General features: G+C 48.4%; 1 protein-coding gene across 7 annotated transcripts; it reads right to left on the bottom strand.

The window, feature by feature from the left end:
- Window positions 1–685: 685 nt before the first annotated feature.
- Window positions 686–7,841, bottom strand: LOC129658653 (uncharacterized). 7 transcript variants are annotated; one of them, XR_008717490.1, is made up of 5 exons: window positions 4,840–7,841; window positions 3,680–3,961; window positions 2,050–2,306; window positions 1,503–1,558; window positions 686–1,411 (listed from the first exon to the last, which is right to left on the bottom strand). XR_008717490.1 is itself a non-coding variant. In XM_055589531.1 (5 exons), the coding sequence occupies exons 1-5, from the start codon at window positions 4,861–4,863 to the stop codon at window positions 1,390–1,392; spliced, it is 621 nt and encodes a 206-aa protein (XP_055445506.1). In that variant the 5' UTR covers window positions 4,864–7,841; the 3' UTR covers window positions 686–1,389. The 7 variants fall into 7 exon arrangements, 2 of the variants coding, with proteins under 2 accessions (XP_055445506.1, XP_055445505.1); XR_008717487.1 differs by having other exon boundaries at window positions 686–1,426; XR_008717486.1 differs by having other exon boundaries at window positions 686–1,426; window positions 1,503–1,626.
- Between the last annotated feature and the right edge of the window lie 13,346 nt (window positions 7,842–21,187).

Genomic DNA, 21,187 nt, shown 5'->3' on the forward strand with positions numbered 1-21,187 from the left:
CCTCCTGCCTTCAATCTTTCCCAGCATCAGGGTCTTTTCCAATGAGTCAGTTCTTCACATCAGGTGGCCAAAGTATTCAAGCTTCAGCTTCAGCATCAGTCCTTCCAATGATTATTCAGGACTGATTTCTTTAGGATGGACAGGTTGGATCTCCATGCAGTCCTATGTATCCCCTCCCTTTTGAACTTCCTTCCCATTCAGGTCCCCACTGTGTATTAAGTAGAGTTCACTGTGCTGTACAGTATGTTCTCATTGAAATTGAAAGTGAAAATCGCTCACTCGTGTCCAACTTTTTGTGACCCCATGGCCTGTACAGTCCATGGAATTCTCCAGGCCAGAATACTGGAGTGGGTAGCCTTTCCCTTCTCCAGGGGATCTTCCCAACCCAGGGATCAAACCCTTGTCTCCCTCATTGCAGGCGGATTCTTTCCCAGCTGAGCTACCAGGGAAGTTCTCATCAGTTATCTATTTTATACATGGTATCAATAGAGTACATGTGTCAATCCCAATCTCCCAGTTCCTCCCACCCCTCTTTCCCCTTTGGTATCCATATATTTGTTCTCTACATCTGTGTTCCCATTTCTGCTCTGCACATAGAGAAAAACTTTCTATATCATATATTAATGCATATATGTGGAATCTAGAAAAATGCATCCCTTATTTATTGTGCCCCTACTGCATGCCATGGGAGTGGTAAAAAGGGTGAATAAAATTTATAGTTCTTGTAGAGCTAGCAATCCAATAAGGGATATAAAATAGGAAAAGGACTAACAAACATTAGAGCGCAGAAGTAGAGCCCTGCTTGACAGTTTCAGAGGAGGCACAGACGCCAGGAGGCATTAACGGAAGTGGCAGTGTGAGAGCCAATCCCTAAGGATGAGTTGTGCTTCTTCCACTGATGATGAAACACACTGATGACCTTGTGAGTCATCCAGAATCCCGGGCTTCCTGAGTGCCAGTGGGGCTGAAATGCAGGCAGGAGCGTCCACTGTGTTGCTGGTCAACTCAGGTCAATATTTAGCCCACTGCACACTTGTTACCACCAGCCAGCCACCTAAACAGCCTGTACTTTCTTGCTCTTCCATTGGCTTATTTTTTTAAAACGTATTTTGTCTTTTCAACACTTGTAGCATTGGATAGGGTTATTACCAGAATTTTTAAAAGAAATGTTTACTGCAGCTTCCCATGAAAAATAGACTCCCTAGGCTGGGACATCACAGGGTCTGTGGGGAAATTCAGAAGCCACTTGGAGCAGCAGATGCTCTCATATCTTTACCAAGTCAGATGTTTTTTTTTCGCACACAGGTGATACATAAGCTTGTGCCCGAGGGAAACAGCAGGACTTTGAATGGGGTGTTTTTTCCACAGTTGCCCGTTTGTCTTGCTTCTTTATTCCACCTTTATTATTCTCCTGGAGGGAATATTCCTAATAGGATTAATAAATTAAAATGTAAATAATGTCACTACTGAAATATAGATTTTCCAGGTATGCAATTTATTACCAGCTTGGTAGAAGTGAAGTCATCTGATGCCATCTGTTGCACGGCCACTTCTCATGCTGCCAGGGGGAGAGGATTTCACAAATTAACATCCAGAGCTCCCAGGAGTCACTGACCTTGGGAGAAACTGGAGGGAGAGAAGGGTGCCAATCCTGGGAGCAGAGAAAACCTCCGACCATAAACTGGTGTCACGTGGGCACAAAGTCTTGAATCAATACCAGTGAGGGCCTGATGCCTAAACTCTAAATAATCATTTGAAAGCTTGGGGTGATAGTGGAGGGGGTAGATTTAAAAAAAAAATAGAAGGGGAAATGAAGGGGAGAGGATAATTAGCAGTAAATGTGTCAGATCCTTGAGCAACAATGTAGGCTGATGGGGTGTGTTTACAGGCTTGACCCTTTGGGGGAATTATTTGCAAGGCTGAATGAACCCATGCACACTTTGGAAATCAAACTTCCTACTGGGGAGAATCTGTCTTTGCCTCACCTTGGTGGTCCTGCTTGGCTGGACAGCAGACTGGGAGATTTCAAGTCTTAGCTGTGCCACTCACCAGCTCCACAGCATCTCTGTGTCTCCATTTCCTCATTAATCAACTGAGAAGACTGGGTGTTCTGGTCTCTGGAGTTGCTAAATCTTTTATGAATGATTCCATTTTCAGAGTCAGAAGTTTCATAAAATCCTCCTTTGCTAGCGTCATTCAATGTCACCCTTGATATCACCTGCAGAAGGGTTAGTGAAGTGTGGTGACTTTGCCTTCATCAAGAACCATCCCCTGCAAGGGGGAACGTGGACACCCACGTAGGAAACCTGGAGAGTGAAGGGGTCGTATCAGGAGCCACGTCTTCCCCCGGGGAGGGCAGTGGAGTCTGACTCCACCTTTCTTAACTGGAGAAGGATAAACCCCAAGAGTCTGAGGGGGCAGTCTGCCTCCTCACAGCTTCTCTCGGCCCATCCCTCCTGTCCTCCTGTTTCCAGTCAAGGCTCGCTCTCCTTGCTATCAGCGGTTGACTCTTAGAACAAGGCTGTCTGGGACAGAGGCATATGTTTCTGGGAGCTGGTGTGGACCTGAACCGAAGCAGGAGCCGGGAAGCATCTCCCTTGCTGGGGCGGTGGACTGGAGGAGGAGGAGGTTGAGAGCTGTGTGGAGACGGGGTGGCTCCGGAGAAAAGTGAGATCCTGCCCAGGCTGGCATTCAGGGACCAGGCTCCCGAGATGGCTCTGAGAGGTGGGCTTTGGAAGGGGCTTCTGAGGAGAGGGAGGAGGCCATGAGTCTCCTACTGCAGCTGGAGAGCCAAAGAGCAGCTGGGGCAGTTTCCCTCCCCAAAGCCTTCAATTTCTTCAGAACCTGTTTGTCTTTCATGGGAGACTGAGCTGCTTCTCCTCTGTCACTCATTCACTCAACAAGCGCTCCTTGCCTCTGCAAGGCACTATGGATCCCGTGTGGGGGGAAAAAAAAATTATATGTAAAATTCTTATGCCTTCAGGGAGCTTATGGTTTAGTGCAAGAGACAGGTGCTCAAGGCGTAGTTGAGGAGACTTCCCTGGCGGCCCAGTGGTTAAGACTTGGCCGTCCAGTGCAGGGGGTGTGCATTTGATCCCTGGTTGGGGACCTAAGATCCCACATACCCCATGGCCAAAAACAAATAGTAATAAAAAAAAACAGAAGCAATATTGTAACAAATTCAATAAAGACTTTTAAAAATGGTCCCTGTCGGAAAACATTTTTAAAAAGACGTAATTGAAAAATTATGAAATGATAACAAGCAGTGAGGTGTGTTAGGGAGCAACGTCCAGCAGAGTGAAGACGGAGACCATGAGGGAGGGTTGGTTTTCTGTCACATGGTGAGGGAAGGCTTTCTTTCTGAGCTGAGACCTAAATAAAACGAGGTGGGGTGGGGGCAAGCCCTGGGGATTTCTGGGGTTAAAAATCTGTCCCCGGGCTGAGGGAACTAATCCACGAGGGCCCGAGGCAGGCGTGTACCTCCTCTGTTCAGAGAACGTGCCGCTGGAGCAGAACGAGAAAGAGGAAGGGTTCTAGCGATGCCATCCCAGACGCCAGCAGACGCCAGCCCGGGGCCCCACGTGGGACCCTGGAGTTGGTTCTCAACATGATGGAGACCATGACAGGATTGACAATTGCGAGGGGTCACCCTCGGCTGGCCTGTGGAGAACGGACTTACCTGAGGGGAAGAATGGGTGCTGGGGACAGGATTTTGGTGCTGCTGTCCACCTGGGCCAGTAAGTGACAATCCCTGATGCTTTCCCACTTTGTAGGATGTTAGCAGCCCAGGCAGGGAGTCCTGGCCATCCCACGGGAGGATGCTCGGGGGACCAGGGCTGCGGGGCCACTGGATGCCAGCATCTGAGAGCATGACTTGCAGACAACTGGGACCATGTGGCTGCAGAGCTTTGATGTGCTGAGTAAAGATTACAGGTTGTTCTCCAGCTCTTTCCCCAGCATGCTGTAGGAGAAAAAAATACAAAGTTTTCTAGTCAAGGAGATCTGTTCAAATCCCAACTCTACTGCTTCCATGTACCATTTCAGGTAAGTTACTTCATGAACCGCAGACTCCCACAGACTCCCAACTTGAAGCACGGATGTGAGGGTGTGAGATGGTTCATGCCTGGCTCTCTGTCACCTGTTACTGCTCTTCAGGAAGTGTTGGCTGCCGTGACATCTATGGTCCTGCTCCACCTCCCACTGCAGACAACAGTCCTGCCTCCTATTATGGCCTGGCCCACATGCATGCTCAGTCCTGTCCAACTCTGTGCGACCCCATGGACTGTAGCATGCCAGGCTCCTCTGTTCATGGGATTCCCCAGGCAAGAATACTGGAGTGGCTTGCCATTTCCTTCTCCAGGGGATCTTCCTGACCCTGGGATCAAACTGATGTCTCCTGCAAGTCTCCTACATTGCAGACAGATTCTTTAGAGCTAAGCCACCAGAGAAACCCCCCTATTATGGGCTGCATCACAATTAATGTTAGAAATCTCCTCCAAGCTAAATTAAGCACTGACACGTAGAGGGGAGAGGGGGGCCAGGAATCTGGAAAATCAAATAAATTATTGTGAAGTTTTCCATATGCCCACTTCCTTTTCCCAGGAAATCAGGGGCCCAGGGGAGGAACAGAAAGCAGATATGTGATGGGCAGCTGTGTGATGTGGGAAGCCTGCAGCCTGTTCAGCTTCAGTTCTGACCCCTGTGAGGGAAGGGTCGGCTCTGGACCACCTGTGAGGCAGGAGACAGAGGATCAGCACTGATCTCTAGCCTCTTCCCCACACTATGGTGGGAGGGCAGTGGTGCCTTGAGAAATCTGTAATCCTTGCCCCAGGGTCTTACAGCATCGCTGAGAAGCAATGACATCCTCCATTTTCCCTGATGCCTGTTCCCTGGTTTCCTCCTACAGAAACCAGCCCTGAGTCCATCCAGGCAAGGATGCTACCAGCCCTGAGTCCATCCAGGCAAGGATGCTATGGTTGGAGACAGATCCCATCCACTCTCAGCCAAGCCCCTCTTACGTTCAGGCATGGCACACTTCTCTGCTTTTATCCTGGCTCTTATCACCATCTGATTTGTGTTTGTTTGCTTACTCTTTGTCCTGCTCACTGGAACACAAGCTCTGTGAGAGCAGAGGCCTCCTAGTCATGCCCACCACGGTGATCTCTGGTGCCTCCAAAACTGCTGGGCACAGAGCGGGCACTCACCAGCCTTTGGCTGAGGGAGCTTGAGAGTGAGGGAGTGTGTCACTGGTGTGCGGGACACGCATGCTGGGTCCACGGGGTGCTAAGGTATCTGGACTTGGCTGTTGACCAATACGTGGAAGCAACAGCCCAGCTCATGAGTGATCATGGAGAGGCCAAGCAATGCAACCCTTCAAGCTGCAGTTAAATGACCTTGACATACACACTTTACTATTAAGTGAATTGATCAAACAGTTCCTCAGCTGCACCCAGACTGGTCACCGGTTAGCTGAGTTTTCCCCTTTTTGCCCTGCGTAGGCAGATTTGGAGTCCTGAGAGTGTGGAGTAAGGCAGAGAAGAGGGATGTGAATAACACAGGCTGATGTCCAGAAAGGGCATGGCACAACCTCAGATCTGCCCAGAGTGGGATCAGGTGGCCAGCTGGATATATGGGAGGCTTATGGAAGACAGGTGAGGCAAAAGAGCCCAGCAGGCCTTTGAAATAAAACAGGCTGCCTGCCCAAGCAGGACCACGTGGATGCTCCTGGGGGACTGGCCTGAGCTCAACAGTCTACAGCGTCTCATGATTTGCTCAGACAAGATTCCCTCCTACCATATCAGGCCTGCTTTTAACTGTCCCCCTAATGACACCATGTATTGATAATTCCTAAATTTAAGCCTTTGAAAGTTCTGTTTGTACCTCAGTTAATCTGGAGCCCCAGCCTGCCTGCACCTGTATTAGACATAAGGGATGGACGCAGACAGCTTGGAAATCATCTATTTTGCTTATCCCATATGGCTCCAGGAGGATGTCCCTCCAGTGTCTGTTGGGGCAGAATTCTGGAGAAGGGACAGGAGGGTCCTCAGGAGTGGGGGGCGGGGGACGAAGGAGATGCAGGGCTCTGGGCTTCACTCTGGCTCACTCAAACACCTTCTATTGTGCTTCATTGACTTTAGCTGCTGATGGGACTGTGTTTGCCCATTCATTAGAAAGTACTACATTTCCCTTCCTCTCATTTATTTTTTAATCTGCTCTGCCCTTGGTAGAAGAAGTGAATCACTGTGTCGTGTCCGCTGCTTGACAGCCGGGGGCTCAATATTTTCCTTTCTGAATGTAGGCAGAAGCCCAAGTAGCATCAGTTTGTCTCAAACAGAATCGCTTGCAAAGCTGCTTTGTTATCAGTGTTTGGTCAGTGGATGAAGAGTGTTGATGCTGTACGCAGAAAGAGTGTGTTGTTTGGAGAGCTCTCTCCGAGTCTCATTTTTCCTCAGGCCTGGCATTTGCCCTCTTGAGAGACATGAAATAGGGGGTTATGGTGAGGATTCAATGAGATGACCTAAGTGTTTGGCACACGGGAGGTAATCAAGTCATATTCGGTCTCTTCCTTACACTGATGTGTAAGCTCTGTGTTAGGGCCTAGAGGAAAGACAGAAAAATGACTCTACACGACGCAGAGGTGTGTGTCCACCCCTCCTGACTTGGTTGTCACTAACCCTGGTCTTTTGTTGACGCTTTGGAACCATCTTTTTTAACTCTACCCAAAATGTATCCCCCAAACCTGTGGGGAGGGTGAGAGTTTAGAAACGCAATTCCCTCTCCACGCTCCTCATTGTGTCACTGTCTCTCTGAATCAAAGATTATAACAGAGGATGAAAAACTCATCAGAGCAACAACAAATATTCCCTCTAAGCCGTCAGCAAAATGAAATAGTTTTCAGGACGCCCGTCAAAAGGACCAGAAGTGGAAAGTGGAGCCATGGCACCACCACGTGGTGAAATGGCAAACGACAGCTTTTACGGCTGTGGTTTTTTTTTTTTTTTTCCATTAATTTCGTATCTTCGAGTTTCCCAGGTGGCGCTAGCGGTAAAGAACCCTCCTGCAGATGTAAGAGACAAAAGAGACGCGGGTCGATCCTTGGGTCCAGAAGATCCCCTGGAAGGCGGCATGGCAGCCCACTCCAGTAGTCTTGTCTGGAGAATCCCATGGACAGAGGAGCCTGGCGGGCTACAGTCCATAGGGCCACAAACAGTCAGACATGACTGAAGCACCTGAGCGGGCACACGTTGTTTTCATAGGTACAGGCCTCCACCTGACCCAAGGCCAGGCTCATTAGAGCACAGAGCTGAGCCTGGGGCTCACGCGGACCGGCCATGCTAACACAGGGGATCGTCACACAACTGTGCTAGTAAGGGTGACCAGCGAGAGAGTGGAAATGGATGAGCAGAAATGAACCTTCTCTAGAGGTAAAAACAATAAAGCACCCTCTTGTTTATGGCTCATCAGTGACACAAGGAAGTATTTTGCTGTTCTTTTACCACCTGCCTCAGAATTACCTGGAGAGCCTGGTAAAGGTGCCAACTCCTGCCCAGAACCTCCAGGGAGGCGGGCTGGCAGCCTGCATGTTTAACAAGCACCCTGGGCGAGTCCGGGGAACGTTACAACCTGGGGTCCAGAAAGGGACTGGAGACATGAATGAGGAGCCCTGAAGGCTCACTGGGCTTATCCTATAAAAAGAGAAAGTGAAGAGAACAATCACGTTTAGAAGGGACAGAAACTTCAATTATCCTTCAATTAAAAATAAATAAAATTTTTAAATAGTTAAAAAAAATAAAAGAGAAAATTGAAGGGAAAGGGAATCCTGAAAACAGGCAGATCTTGGATATATTGTGAGTTCAGGTCTAGACCACAGTAATAAAGCACATATCATGATAAAGAGTCACAGGAATTATTTGTTGGCCCCCCCAGTGCATATACAAGTTAACTTTACACTACAGTGTAGCCTATTAAGTGTGTGATAACATTATGTCTACAAAAACAATGTGTTGTTTTTCAGTCGGTCAGTCATGTCCGACTCTGCGACCCCATGGACTGCAGCACGCCAGGCTTCTCTCTCCTTCACCATCTCCCAGAACTTGCTCAAACTCATGTCCATTGAGTCAGTGATGCCATCCAACCATCTTGTCCCCTGTCGTCCCCTTCTTCTCCTGCCTTCAATCTTTCCCAGCATCAGGGTCTTTTCTAATGAGTTGGCTCTTCGCATCAGGTGGCCAAAGTATTGGAGCTTCAGCTTCAGCATCAGTAATAACATTACGTCTACAAAAGCAATGTGCCTACTTTAATTTTGAAATACTTTATTGGAAAAAAAAATGATAACCATTATTAACAACACAGGGTTGCCACAGACCTCCAATGTGTAAAAAAGGCAGTATCTGTGAATCACAATAAAATGAGGTATGCCTGAATAGATTACTACACACACACCCACACACACAGAGTCCTACCTGTGCAACTGGCTGAATATGTGGATAGGGATTTGTTTGCTGGACCAGTGAACCCTTAGTCACTGGTAAATTGGAAGGACTGATACTGAAGCTGAAGCTCTAATACTTTTGGCCACGTGATGCAAAGAGTCAGCTCATTGGAAAAGACTCTAATGCTGGGGAAAATTAAAGGCAGGAGGAGAAGAGGGCAGCAGAGGACGAGATGGTTGAATAATATCACCGACTCAATGGACATGAGTTTGAGCAAACTGGGAGATGGTGAAGGACAGGGAAGCCTGGTGTGCTGCAGTCCATGGGGTCGGTCACAGAGTCGGACAAGATGTAGCAGCTGAACAACAATAAAAAGTAAAAACAAAACCAAACTTTCATTTGAAACATTTGCCTTGTTTCCATGTCATAAATACTCCCACCGTGGCCTAATTCCAGTTACAACCTAACATCACTGAACACAGAGGAAGTGCATAATCGAGTATTTCACCATATGGATTTGGTCGTAAATCACCCCAAGAGTTTACATAACAGTAAAATGTAATAAAATTATTAGGAAGGGCTGAGCTTTGAGTATTATCTTTGTTTCTAATGTAATTTATTTAAAGTTTATATCATTTGATTTTTAAAATAAGCAGTATTTGAGCAAAATTCCTGAAAATCAGCTCTCATGAGCTGATCTGAGCCAGTTTCCAACTCACCACTGCTGCTGCTGCTGCTGCTAAGTCGTTACAGTCGTGTCCGACTCTGCGCGACCCCATAGATGGCAGCCCACCAGGCTCCCCCGTCCCTGGGATTCTCCAGGCAAGAACACTGGAGTGGGTTGCCATTTCCTTCTCCAGTGCATGCAAGTGAAAAGTGAAAGTGAAGTCGCTCAGTCGTGTCCACCTCAGCGACCCCATGGACTGCAGCCTACTAGGCTCCTCCATCCATGGGATTTTCCAGGCAAGAATACTGGAGTGGGGTGCCATTGCCTTCTCCGAACTCACCACTACTCCATACCAAAGAGCTAAGGCCACTGAGCTAAGGCTGGAGATGGAGGGCAGGGCCAAGCCTCGCGAGGGAGATACTGACAGGAGCTGATGAGATAACTCTCATGAAAGGACTTTCTGAGGCAGCTGTCAGGCAGACAGCAAAGCCTTACTGTGGGGTTTTCTTCCCGAGGTCAGCTGTCCACTGAGCATGAAGTGGCCGCCTCTCTCAGCCCTCCCTGAAACCCTCCCTAGAGCTGGGAGCATGTGGATTTCCAGTCATCCCTGTCTAGCACCCTGTGAAGTCCATGACCCATAGAAGGCATCCAATGACTACTCACTGTGGAATGAATTACATGGCCCAGAATCCAAAGAGCTGGGTCTTGGGTCTGCCATTACAAGCTTCTGCAAATCTGTGGTTTCTGGGCTTCTGTTTCCCATGTATAGGAGTAGAGCATCAAGCCACATGACTCTGAAGGCTCTGCCAGGGTCCCAGGACTTTCTCTCCACAGCGATTGGCTCTGACACCCCTCCCCCCCAAGTCTGGGGTCCTATCCTGGTTAACTCATCCCCAGGGCTTGACTTCATCATGGGGCCTGAAGTCTCCAACTTCTCATGGGTTGACCTTGGTGGCACTGATGTAAGAGCTTCTGATACATAAAGTGAAGTCGCTTCAGTCATGTCTGACTCTTTGAGACCTCATGGACTGTAGCCTGCCAGGCTCCTCTGTCCATGGGGATTCTCCAAGCAAGAATACTGGAGTGGGTTGCCATTTCCTTCTCCAGGGGATCTTCCCAACACAGGGATCGAACCCAGGTCTCCCGCATTGCAGGCAGACTCTTTGCTCTCTGAGCCACCAGGGAAGACCCTAGCTAAGAACCCACATGTCCCATCAATGGCAGGAATCCAGCTCCACGGACAGGATTTCCTCAGGGATTCCGGAGAGGGGTGAGGCTGTGTCACGAGGCTGGAGCAGCCTTAGGATGCCAGCTGCCAGGGCGCCTTGGTGCACGTCAGGGAAACTTCCAGCCCCAGCTTCCTTCCTCTGCCTGCCAGGGAAGATGTCAAGGGGATAAGATCCCACGGGGAATCACGTATACACTAAAAGGAACTCCACTGAGGATTTTAAAAAGGTGAATTTTATGTTGGGTAGATTATACCTCAATTTAAAAAGCCTTTGAATACTTATGGAGGAAGGAGGAGAAGGGGAAGGAAAGGAGGAAGAGGAGGAGGGGGAGAGGGAAGAAAGGAGAAGAAACCCGAGCGGCTCTTGTGGGTAGAGAGAAGGTGCAAGAATGTTCCAGGATTCCCTGGACCAATCTCAGGGATTTCCTTTCAGAATAGAAATTCAAATTGAAGGTGTTTTCTATTCCTTGGTTCAGTATGTTGGATAATTAGGGTGCAGGTACAACCCTAGCGCTGGGTCTTAAAAGAGAACAAGTCAGGGCGTGAGCCTCCCTAACCCTAACCCTAACCCTAGTGGGAGGTGATGTGGGGGAGAGGAGGCAAGGTCCAGTCCAGCCCCTCCAGGAGTCCCTTCCGATCCACCAGTTCTAGATTCTTTGCAGCTTTCAGACAAGGGTCAGCTGGGGCCTCTGGGTTTGCCCGTCAATCCAGAACCCCTTCTGGAAAAACCCCTTTTTTCGCTTTCATTTAGCAGAGACTGAGCTGGAATTTTCCATGAGGAACTTTGCCTCAGAAACTTAGGGAACCAAACAAGCCCAAAGGTTTTAGAAAAAAAAAAAAAAAAACCTATTCTACCAGACTGTAGCTTTCCACTGTGATCAAAGCACAGATTGAAGGTGGGGGAAGGGCTGGTGGGACCCCCTCCCCCCACCACATACTTCTAGCATCTTCACTTCCTGCCCTCCTCTGCGGCCTCCTTACCGCGCTGGGGGTCGGGGAGCCCAGCCCTGGGCCTCCTGTGAAGCCACATCCAGGCTGGGCACTGGAGGAAGAAGAATCCTGAGCAGCCTTCCTGGGTGCTAAAGTTCATCCCAGAATTTCAGAAGGACAGACCCAGTAGAAACTGTGTCCAGTAGCCAGATATCTCATCCTTCCAGTAGAAGTAGCCTGTCCAGGGTGCCCAGGTATCAGGGTGCCAGGCTTGTGTGGGGGCACAGAGCGGGCCGCCTGGCACTGGGCACCTGGGAAGCCAGACCCACCCAGGCCTTCCTGTGACTTCAGAGAGGACTCTCCCTGGAGCCGAGGGGAGAAACCCTAGTCCCCACTTGGAAGGGGAGAAATCCTTCCAAGAACCTTGGAAGGTGGTATGGCCTGTTGGGAGGAGAGGAACCTCACCCAAGACTCTGCCCTCCAGGGAGTGGAGGGTGTTTTGCCCTTGGTAGAGCTGGAGCTGCTGGACAGGGACCACGGAGCCTGAGGGCTGGTCACCCCTATGGATTAGACACCTAGAGGGGCGCTCACTCCAGGCCACCAGCTTCCTCAGCCTGCAATCACTGACCAAACTACACTCACGTTATACCCCCGACTCCTGAGTCTGGTCTCCCCACAGACAGCCTCACCTTGTGGATCTCTGAGTTTTGCTAAAAGTGCTCACAAGTGTCTATGACTCAGTCCTGCAGTCTCCTTGGTGCTTGCACTCCTCACACCTCTGGCAGTCCGAGGCCCCTGAAGGTCCTGAACCCACCGTGACCTGTGCCTGTGACCTTGGGACGGTCCCCGGCAGGTCTGACTACAGTCCTGAGAGCTGAGCGGCTCTGCTGGTGGCCTCTTGGTCCTCCCTCAGGGGATTCCTCAGCTGGACTGGCCAGGCCAGGCCACGAGTGCTGCAGCTCTGAGGGTACTGCTCTCTCAGTGTCTCTCTCTTTTACACACACATACACACACGCGCGCGCGAGCGCACACATACACGCATGCACACACACGCATTTACACATGTACACACATGTGCACAACACCCATGCCTACACACATACACACATGTACACACATACACGTGTGCATATGTGCATACACACATACACATGTACATACATACACACATGGAAACACATAAACACACACAGCCATTCTCTCAAGGCCGGTGAGCAGGGTGATAAGACCGAGATTCCAGCCCCCCGACCTCGGCCCACCCCCCGACCCAGGCACCTGGGTTTTACAGGGTCTGGCTCTGGCCACAGGCCACTCCCTCCCTCTCTTAGAATGTGCCCTGTGGTCTCTTCTCAAGGGTTTTTCAGTTTGGCTTTGTCTGGGGGCACAATATTTATTCCCTGGTGGCTCAGACGGTAAAGTATCTGTCTGCAATACAGGAGACCCGGATTCAATGAATTTACCTCCATTTTTTGCCCAGGGAATTTGTTTTAGTCAACCTGTGAATTCATACATGAGACAGGGGCTCATGAGGACTCCACACCCAGCAGCATACAAATTCCAGCCTGGATGCTGCAGGAGAGTGCCAAATACCCCTCACAGAAGTAGCCCCCCAGGTTCAGCTCCCCAGACGTTCTCAGAACCAGGCAGGGGAGACTGGGGTGTGAGGTCTCCTCTCCCCATTAGCATCTGAGCCTGCCCCAGTACCCTGGGGTTTTAAGGAAATAGCCCACTAGCCATTTTCCTATACCTTTATTATTATTAAAACTTTGATATTGGTCTTGGGCTCTTGAAGCAGGGACATTAGTGGTTAGAAGAGACCTGTAGCAGCACCTGACCCACCTCAAAGGACCGTGAAGCCACAGTGGTGCCTGCCCACGGAATCCTGTCCAGGCATTTTCTCACTGCAGGCCTGAGGCAGGCTTGGTGGAGCCAGGCCACCAGCGGAGGAAGTGGAAGTAAAAGATAGAAGCCCAAAGTGATGGTCCCTGACAAGCCCCTCCAGAAACCAAGGCTCCAGGGAGACTCCCCTCTGGAGGGCACGGCTCTCCATGGCCAGGGGCAGCTGGGGTCAGCAATCCAGTCCTGTCAGCCCCATGGGACACAGCAGGTCTACCTGTGGGACAGATCAGAGTGGCTTGGCAGAAATGTGCTTCCTCTGGATCAGAGATCCCCGTCAGGTAGGGTCTCACTCTCAAATAGACCAGTCTGGCTCCCCTCAGAGGTACTCTGAAGCTTGCCTCAGAATTTGATTGGCGTGTGTGTGTGTGTGTGTGTGTTAGTCTTTCAGTCGTGTCCGACTCTGTTGACCCTGTGGACTGTAGCCTACCAGGCTCCTCTGTTTCTGAGATTCTCCAGGCAAGAATACATGAGAGGGTTGCCATTTCCTTCTCCAGGGGATCTTCCTGACCTATGGATCAAACCTGGGTCTCCGGCATTGTAGGCAGATTCTTTACCATCTGAGACACCGGGGAAGCCCGGTTGGCACAATAGCTGAGTGCAAACTTTATTTAAGGCTGGATCTTATCCCATCCCTGCTATGCCACCTTCTGGAGTCACCTTGGTTTTAGACCTGCTGGTACCCAGGATCTTGGTATCTCTTTTACACACAGTTGCCAAGTAATTGATACAGACATGAGCATCTTGGGTCCAGAGAAGGGGACTCCTGTGGGCTGGGCTGTGAGGAAGCATGGCCAATGAAGGTGGGCATGACTTTGGAAGGGGTAAGGGGGATATTCCAGGGAGAGGGACCATAACTCAGTCACCAAGATGAGGCATGCCTGGCCAGGTGAGGCATATCTCTGCCATGCACATCTATAGGAATTTCCATCTGGCCTGCAGGGACAATGTGCCTGACAATTTGGCCTTATCACAGAAGGGCACAGATGGGCAGAGAAGGCCTGAGGCCAGCTCAGAGGACTGTGCGTGCAGCAGTCATTCCAGCTGACAACCATCCACACCGAGGCATGCAAAGCATTTTCAGAGCACTTATACATGCCAGGAAGCACCCTGGGCTGTTTAAACATGTTATCTCGCCCAATCCTCATCACAGTTCTAAGGTATTATTATAGCCTTCATTTTACAGATGGTGAAACTGGGGTACAGAGTGGCACAGTAACTTGCCCAAGGATCTACCAGGAAACCCAGAAGTCTGGCGCTGGAGTGTAGCTGACCATGAAGCCACACTTCCCTCCATCTAGGGCCTGGGCAGTGGGTGGTGACGTGAGGAGCAGAGAGGAAATTCCTTGCTCTTGGGATGTTGGAGTGGATGCTTTCTACATGGATGTTGTTTTGGGGGTGTGGGCGTTTTTTATTATTGAGTTAAAAGAGATCTTTATCCAGGATGCAAGTTGCTTACCATGTAATTTGTAAATACTTCCTCCTGCTATGTGGGTTGTTTTTCACTTTATTTTATGATCAGAGTCTACATGGATGTTTGATTCATTTCCAGTCAAGGGCTGACCCTGGAGTTGCAGGGAACTCCTAAACCAAGGGGAACAGTAGCATCTAGGGTTCACTGTAGTGCTTGGTACATAGTGTGATGTAATGACTGCCGGCAGTTCAGGCACAGGCTGGGGGAGCCGGCACTGGGCCCAGACCAGGAAGATAGGGAGGCACGCACCAAAGCCCAGTTCCAGCCTGGGGGCAGCCCAACCCAGGTCCATTTGGACCCAGAGATCCAGGCGGGTTCCATCGTGGAAGGAGGACCAGAGGTTGGGGATGGGGTGGAGGGGTCCACTGTGTAGGTTGCTTTCTCCTTGGCTCTCAGGTTTGTTCCTGGATGGCAGTTAGGCTTGGAGAACATTTTCCAAGTGTGGCTCCCATGCCCCGACCTCCGTCAGCATCAGCACCATCTGATTCCAGAGCTGCACTCGGATTTCTGGGGGGAGCCCTGGAGCTTGAAAAACACTGGGTTCTAGGGGTTCATAATTCCCTCTTTTTTCCCCACTTTTCTTCCTCCCAGTAAATGATGGTTCTAAGAACACAGGAAGAAGAGTAGGTTGCAGAGGGAAGATAATGTTTGGCTTTAAAGGGGTTTGCAGACATAGTGCTAGTGGTAAAGAACCTGCTTGCCAATGCAGGAGATGTAAGAGATGCGGGTTCGATCCCTGAGTCAGGAAGATCCCCTAGAGGAGGGAATGGCAACTCACTCCAGTATTCTTGCTTGGAGAATCCCATCATTCTGGTGGGCTACAGTCCGTGGGGTTGCAGAGAGTCAGACACAACTGAAGAAACTTTGCATGCATGCCCTTAACAGGCAGTGAGGTAGTAAAAGCTAGAGTTTAGAGAATCCCAGGGACAGGGGAGCCTGTTGGGCTGCCAGAGTCGGACACGACTGACGAGACTTAGCAGCAGCAGCAGCAGCAGAGCTCAGAGAAGCCATTGGGCTAGGATGGGTCTAGAGATGTAAGCATGTAACTGCAAGAATGATTTGAAAAAATTGTATGTGATTTTGTCTTTTGTCTTCTTGAGTCTACAACCTTTTCACACAGTCTGCCTAAGGCAGCCACATGTCTGGTTAGAGATAGAATTTGTTACAGAAGGATTGCCTAAAGAAAGGCCAGGTTGACATTCAACTTTTGACACTTGATATAGGAGGATGTGGCAGGACAAGAGTCTTCAAGCCAAGACAGTGTCTTGATGTAGGATTTGCCAGATGCTTTCAGTTCAGTTCAGTTCAGTTCAGTCGCTCAGTTGTGTCCAACTCTTTGTGACCCCATGAATTGCAGCACGCCAGGCCTCCCTGTCCATCACCAACTCCCAGAGTTTACTCAAACTCATGTCCGTTGAGTCGGTGATGCCATCCAGCCATCTCATCCTCTGTTGTCCCCTTCTCCTCCTGCCCCCAATCCCTCCCAGTATCAGAGTCTTTTCCAATGAGTCAACTCTTCGCATGAGGTGGCCAAAGTATTGGAGTTTCAGCTTTAGCATCAGTCCTCCCAGTGAACACCCAGGACTGATCTCCTTTAGAATGGACTGGTTGGATTTCCTTGCAGTCCAAGGGACTCTCAAGAGTCTTCTCCAACACCACAGTTCAAAAGCATCAATTCTTTGGCACTCAGCTTTCTTCACAATCCAACTCTCACATCCATACATGACCACTGGAAAAACCATAGCCTTGACTAGACGGACTTTTGTTGGCAAAGTAATATCTCTGCTTTTGAATATGCTATCTAGGTTGGTCATAACTTTCCTTCCAAGGAGTAAGCGTCTTTTAATTTCATGGCTGCAGTCACCATCTGCAGTGATTTTGGAGCCCAAAAAATAAAGTCTGACACTGTTTCCCCATTTATTTCCCATGATTTGATGGGACCAGATGCCATGATCTTCGTTTTCTGAATGCTGAGCTTTAAGCCAACTTTTTCACTCTCCTCTTTCACTTTCATCAAGAGGCTTTTTAGTTCCTCTTCACTTTCTGCCATATTCCCTCTTTTCCATGCTGGCTCATCAACAGTGAGGCTCCTGCCTTGTCTATAAGGCTCAGGTGGAAATCTAAAGGAACAGTAAATATGACAGAAGGGAGGTATAGGAAAGGCATGTCCTCCTTCTGTCTTCTGGATCAGGAGACTTAAGGGAAGAGGAGAAGATGGGAGAGGTAGGATGGGGTGGGAGAACGAGGATTCCCCAGCCAGTGACAGTTAAGATAGGACCCTGTCATCCAATGACCTCGCCAGGCTCCAAATGAGCAGAACTCAAGTGAGACAGCAGATATTCAAGATCTTAGGCCATACAAGCATATAGGAGGCCAGCAAAGGGCATCGTCCTGGAGAGCAAGGGACCCTGCTGGAGAGCTGGGCCAGCATACCACAGGCCAAGGGCCTATTCTCCCAGCAGAAATAGGCCAGGCTAGCTGAAAAAGTGAGCATTTTAGACCAGGAAAGACTGAAGACACCTAACGGGCTTTTTGAGTTATCCCACCTGATTAAACTTCATCAGTGACAGGTCTCATTGAAAATTGCATTTTTGAAAATACTTTTGATTTGTTTATTATGTATTTATGGCTGCACTGGGTCTTCATTGCTGTGCGCGGGCTTTCTCTAGTTGTGGCAAGTGGGAGCTACCCTCTAGTTGCGGAGCGCTGACTTCTCATTGCCGTGACTTCTCATTGCAGTGACTTCTCTTGTGGAACACGGGCTCTAGAACTCAGGATCAGTAGTTGTGGCACACGAGCTTCATTGCTCCTTGGCATGTGGGATCTTCCTGGACCAGGGATCAAACCCATGTCCCCTGCATTGGCAGGTGGGTTCTTAACTACTGGATCAATAGACAAGTCCCAAAATTCCATTTTTAATCCTGCACATCCAAGGGGTTCAGTGCAGTCACTCAGTCATGTCCGGCTCTTTGCGACCCCATGAACTGCACCACACCAGGCCTCCCTGTCCATCACCAACTCCTGGAGTCCACCCAAACCCATGTCCATAGAGTTGATGATGCCGTCCAGCCATCTCATCCTCTGTTGTCCCTTTCTCCTCCTGCCCTCAATCTTTCCTAGAATCAGGGTCTTTTCAAATGAGTCAGCTCTTTGCATCAGGTGGCCAAAGTATTGGAGCTTCAGCCTCAACATCAGTCCTTCCAATGAACACTCAGGACTGGTTTCCTTTAGGATGGACTGGTTAGATCTCCTTGCAGTCCAAGAGACTCTCAAGAGTCTTCTCAAAAACCACAGTTGAAAAGCATCAATTCTTCGGTGCCCAGCTCTCTTTATAGTCCAACTCTCACATCCATACATGACTACTGGAAAAACGATAGCCTTGACTAGACGAACCTTTGTTGGCAAAATAATGTCTCTGCTTTTTAATATGCTGTCTAGGTTGGTCATAACTTTCCTTCCAAGGAGTAAGCATCTTTTAATTTCATGGCTGCAATCACCATCTGCAGTGATTTTGGAGCCCCCCAAAATAAAGTCAGCCACTGTTTCCACTGTTTCCCCATCTATCTGCCATGAAGTGATACGACCAGATGCCATGATCTTAGTTTTCTAATGTTGAGCTTTAAGCCAACTTTTCCACTCTCCTCTTTCATCAAGAGGCTCTTTAGCTCTTCTTCACTTTCTGCCATAAGGGTGGTGTCATCTACATATCTGAGGTTATTGATATTTCTCCTGGCAATCTTGATTCCAGCTTGTGCTTCTTCCAGCCCAGCGTTTCTCATGGTGTACTCTGCATAGAAGTTAAATAAGCAGGGTGACAATATACAGCCTTGAGATACTCCTTTTCCTATTTGCAACCAGTCTGTTCCATGTCCAGTTCTAACTGTTTCTTCCTGATCTGCATATAGATTTCTCAAGAGGCAGGTCAGGTGGTCTGGTATTCCCATCTCTTTCAGAATTTTCCATAGTTTATTGTGATCCACACAGTCAAAGGCTTTGGCATAGTCAATAAAGCAGAAATAGATGTTTTTCTGGAACTCTTTTGCTTTTTCGATGATCCAGCAGATGTTGGCAATTTGATCTCTGGTTCCTCTGCCTTTTCTAAAACCAGCTTGAACATCTGGAAGTTCATGGTTCACATATTGCTGAAGCCTGGCTTGGAGAATTTTGAGCATTACTTTACTAGCGTGTGAGATGAGTGCAATTGTGTGGTAGTTTGAGCATTCTTTGGCATTGCCTTTCTTTGGGATTGGAATGAAAACTGACCTTTTCCAGTCCTGTGGCCACTGCTGAGTTTTCCAAATTTGCTGGCATATTGAGTGCAGCATTTTCACAGTGTCATCTTTCAGGATTTGAAAGAGCTCAACTGGAATTCCATCACCTCCACTAACTTTGTTTGTAGTGATGCTTCCTAAGGCCCACTTGACTTCACATTCCAGGATGTCTGGCTCTAGGTGAGTGATCACACCATCGTTATTATCTGGGTTGTGAAGATCATTTTTGTACAGTTCTTCTGTGTAATCTTGCCACCTCTTCTTAATATCTTCTGCTTCTGTTAGGTCACTACCATTTCTGTCCTTTATTGAGCCCATCTGTGCATGAAATGTTCCCTTTGGATCATGTGGCTCAGATCATGAACTCCTTATTGCCAAATTCAGACTGAAATTGAAGAAAGTGGAGAAAACCACTAGACCATTCAGATATGACCTAAATCAAATCCCTTATGGACTATACAGTGGAAGTGAGAAATAGATTTAAGGGACTAGATCTGATAGACAGAGTGCCTGATGAACTATGGATGGAGGTTCGTGACATTGTACAGGAGACAGGAATCAAGAAAAAGAAATGCAAAAAAGCAAAATGGCTGTCTGATGAGGCTTTACAAACAGCTGTGAAAAAAAAGAAGCAAAAAGCAAAGGAGAAAAGGAAATATATACCCATTTGAATGCAGAGTTCCAAAGAATAGTAAAGAGAGATAAGAAAGCCTTCCTCAGCAATCAATGCAAAGAAATAGAGGAAAACAACAGAATGGGAAAGACTAGAGATCTCTTCAAGAAAATTAGAGATACCAAGGGAACATTTCATGCAAAGATGGGCTCATCCAAGGGGTAGCATGAGTTAAATATCCAATTCCATGGAGGCGTCATTAGGTGATAGTAGAAGTTCTGAGAATAATTGGATGTAGCCAAGGATTGTGAATAGAATGGAAACAGTGGGCTGAAGGAACAGAAAAGGTGGTTAAAGATATGACAGAGAAATCAGAGAGAGGCTGGAATGCCTAGAATATGGGTTATAGGCTGATGATGCTGAACAGTGCAACTCAATGTTGCAAAAGCAAGGGAGGATGGTCATTCGATCTGACCATCAGGAGATCAAGATGACATTTCAGAGGCCAAGTTGAGAGTAGTGATGGGAAAGAAAGGTAAATCACTGGTGTTAAGGGGTGATGAAATGAAAATAGCCAGGGTCAGTGTTTCCTTTGAGGGAAACACTTCCTTTGTTAATGGGGTAGGCAAGTAAGAATACATCAGATGACCATATGAGAGGATAGCAAGAATGGGAGGGAGTAAGAGGACTTGGGTGTGACTATAGGTAGAAAGAGGATACAGTCAATGCAAGAGGATTAAAGATGCTAGAAGAAAAAAATGAGGACACTGGAGTGATGGCTGAGCAGGACATTGTGTGGAGAAGATGAGAAAGGTGATCAGGAAAACAAGATGGAGAGATTGACCAGGTTGAAGGAGCAGGGACCTCTCTCTCCAGGAAGGAAGACAAGTGAAGACACAGGTGTTCTCAGATGGAGACGAGGGTTTATTAATACACGAGACATGTCCCCATCTCCATCTCCCTTTACTAACTAAAAAGCAAGGTCATCTATAGATGAGGCCATCCAACTGGGGAGACATCAATGATGAAGAAATGGGGGGACAAGAAATGGGAGATGCATCTGCCCACTGGGTGCGTGGGCTTTGGCTTTAGGTCCGCTTCTCATAAGAGGAGAGGCAATGCTTATGCAGTGGGTTAGGCTTCTGACAACTGCCAGTGAGAACAGTGGGATCTGAGAAATGGAGGAGCCAAAGGAAGCAGGCCTTTCCTGAGAAGAATTTCTGAAGCTTTGTCAGCTTCATTCCTTGTTCACATAATTTTTATTAATGATTTTTACTCATTACCCAAATCATATTGCCAAAACAATCACAGGATTTCTCTTAAAGCAGGATTTTACTTTTCCATGTTTCTTCCTAGTCTTTAATCCTAATGGTTTTGTGACTTTTATGTGGTTCTAACCAGATCATAGATTTCAACAGATTGTATTTTCTGAAAAACAGCCACAGCAGCATTTGGAGTCTTGCATGCTTGTTTGGAAACTGGTCCCTCTCCCATGACAAGGTAGAGTCTCTTTTCCTTCTCCTTTGAAACCACCAGATGGGACTTTGTGACTGTCTCCATGAATGGAGAAGGAGTTAATGCTGCATCATTACCAAAGCCAGGGCATGCAAGGTGAGTTGACTTCTGCCAGGCTTCCTCTCTGGGAACTGTTCACCCTGGGAGCCCAGATATCATGT

The sequence above is a fragment of the Bubalus kerabau genome, chromosome 8 (genome assembly GCF_029407905.1).
Source record: "Bubalus kerabau isolate K-KA32 ecotype Philippines breed swamp buffalo chromosome 8, PCC_UOA_SB_1v2, whole genome shotgun sequence".
NCBI classification, from domain to species: Eukaryota; Metazoa; Chordata; class Mammalia; order Artiodactyla; family Bovidae; genus Bubalus; species Bubalus kerabau.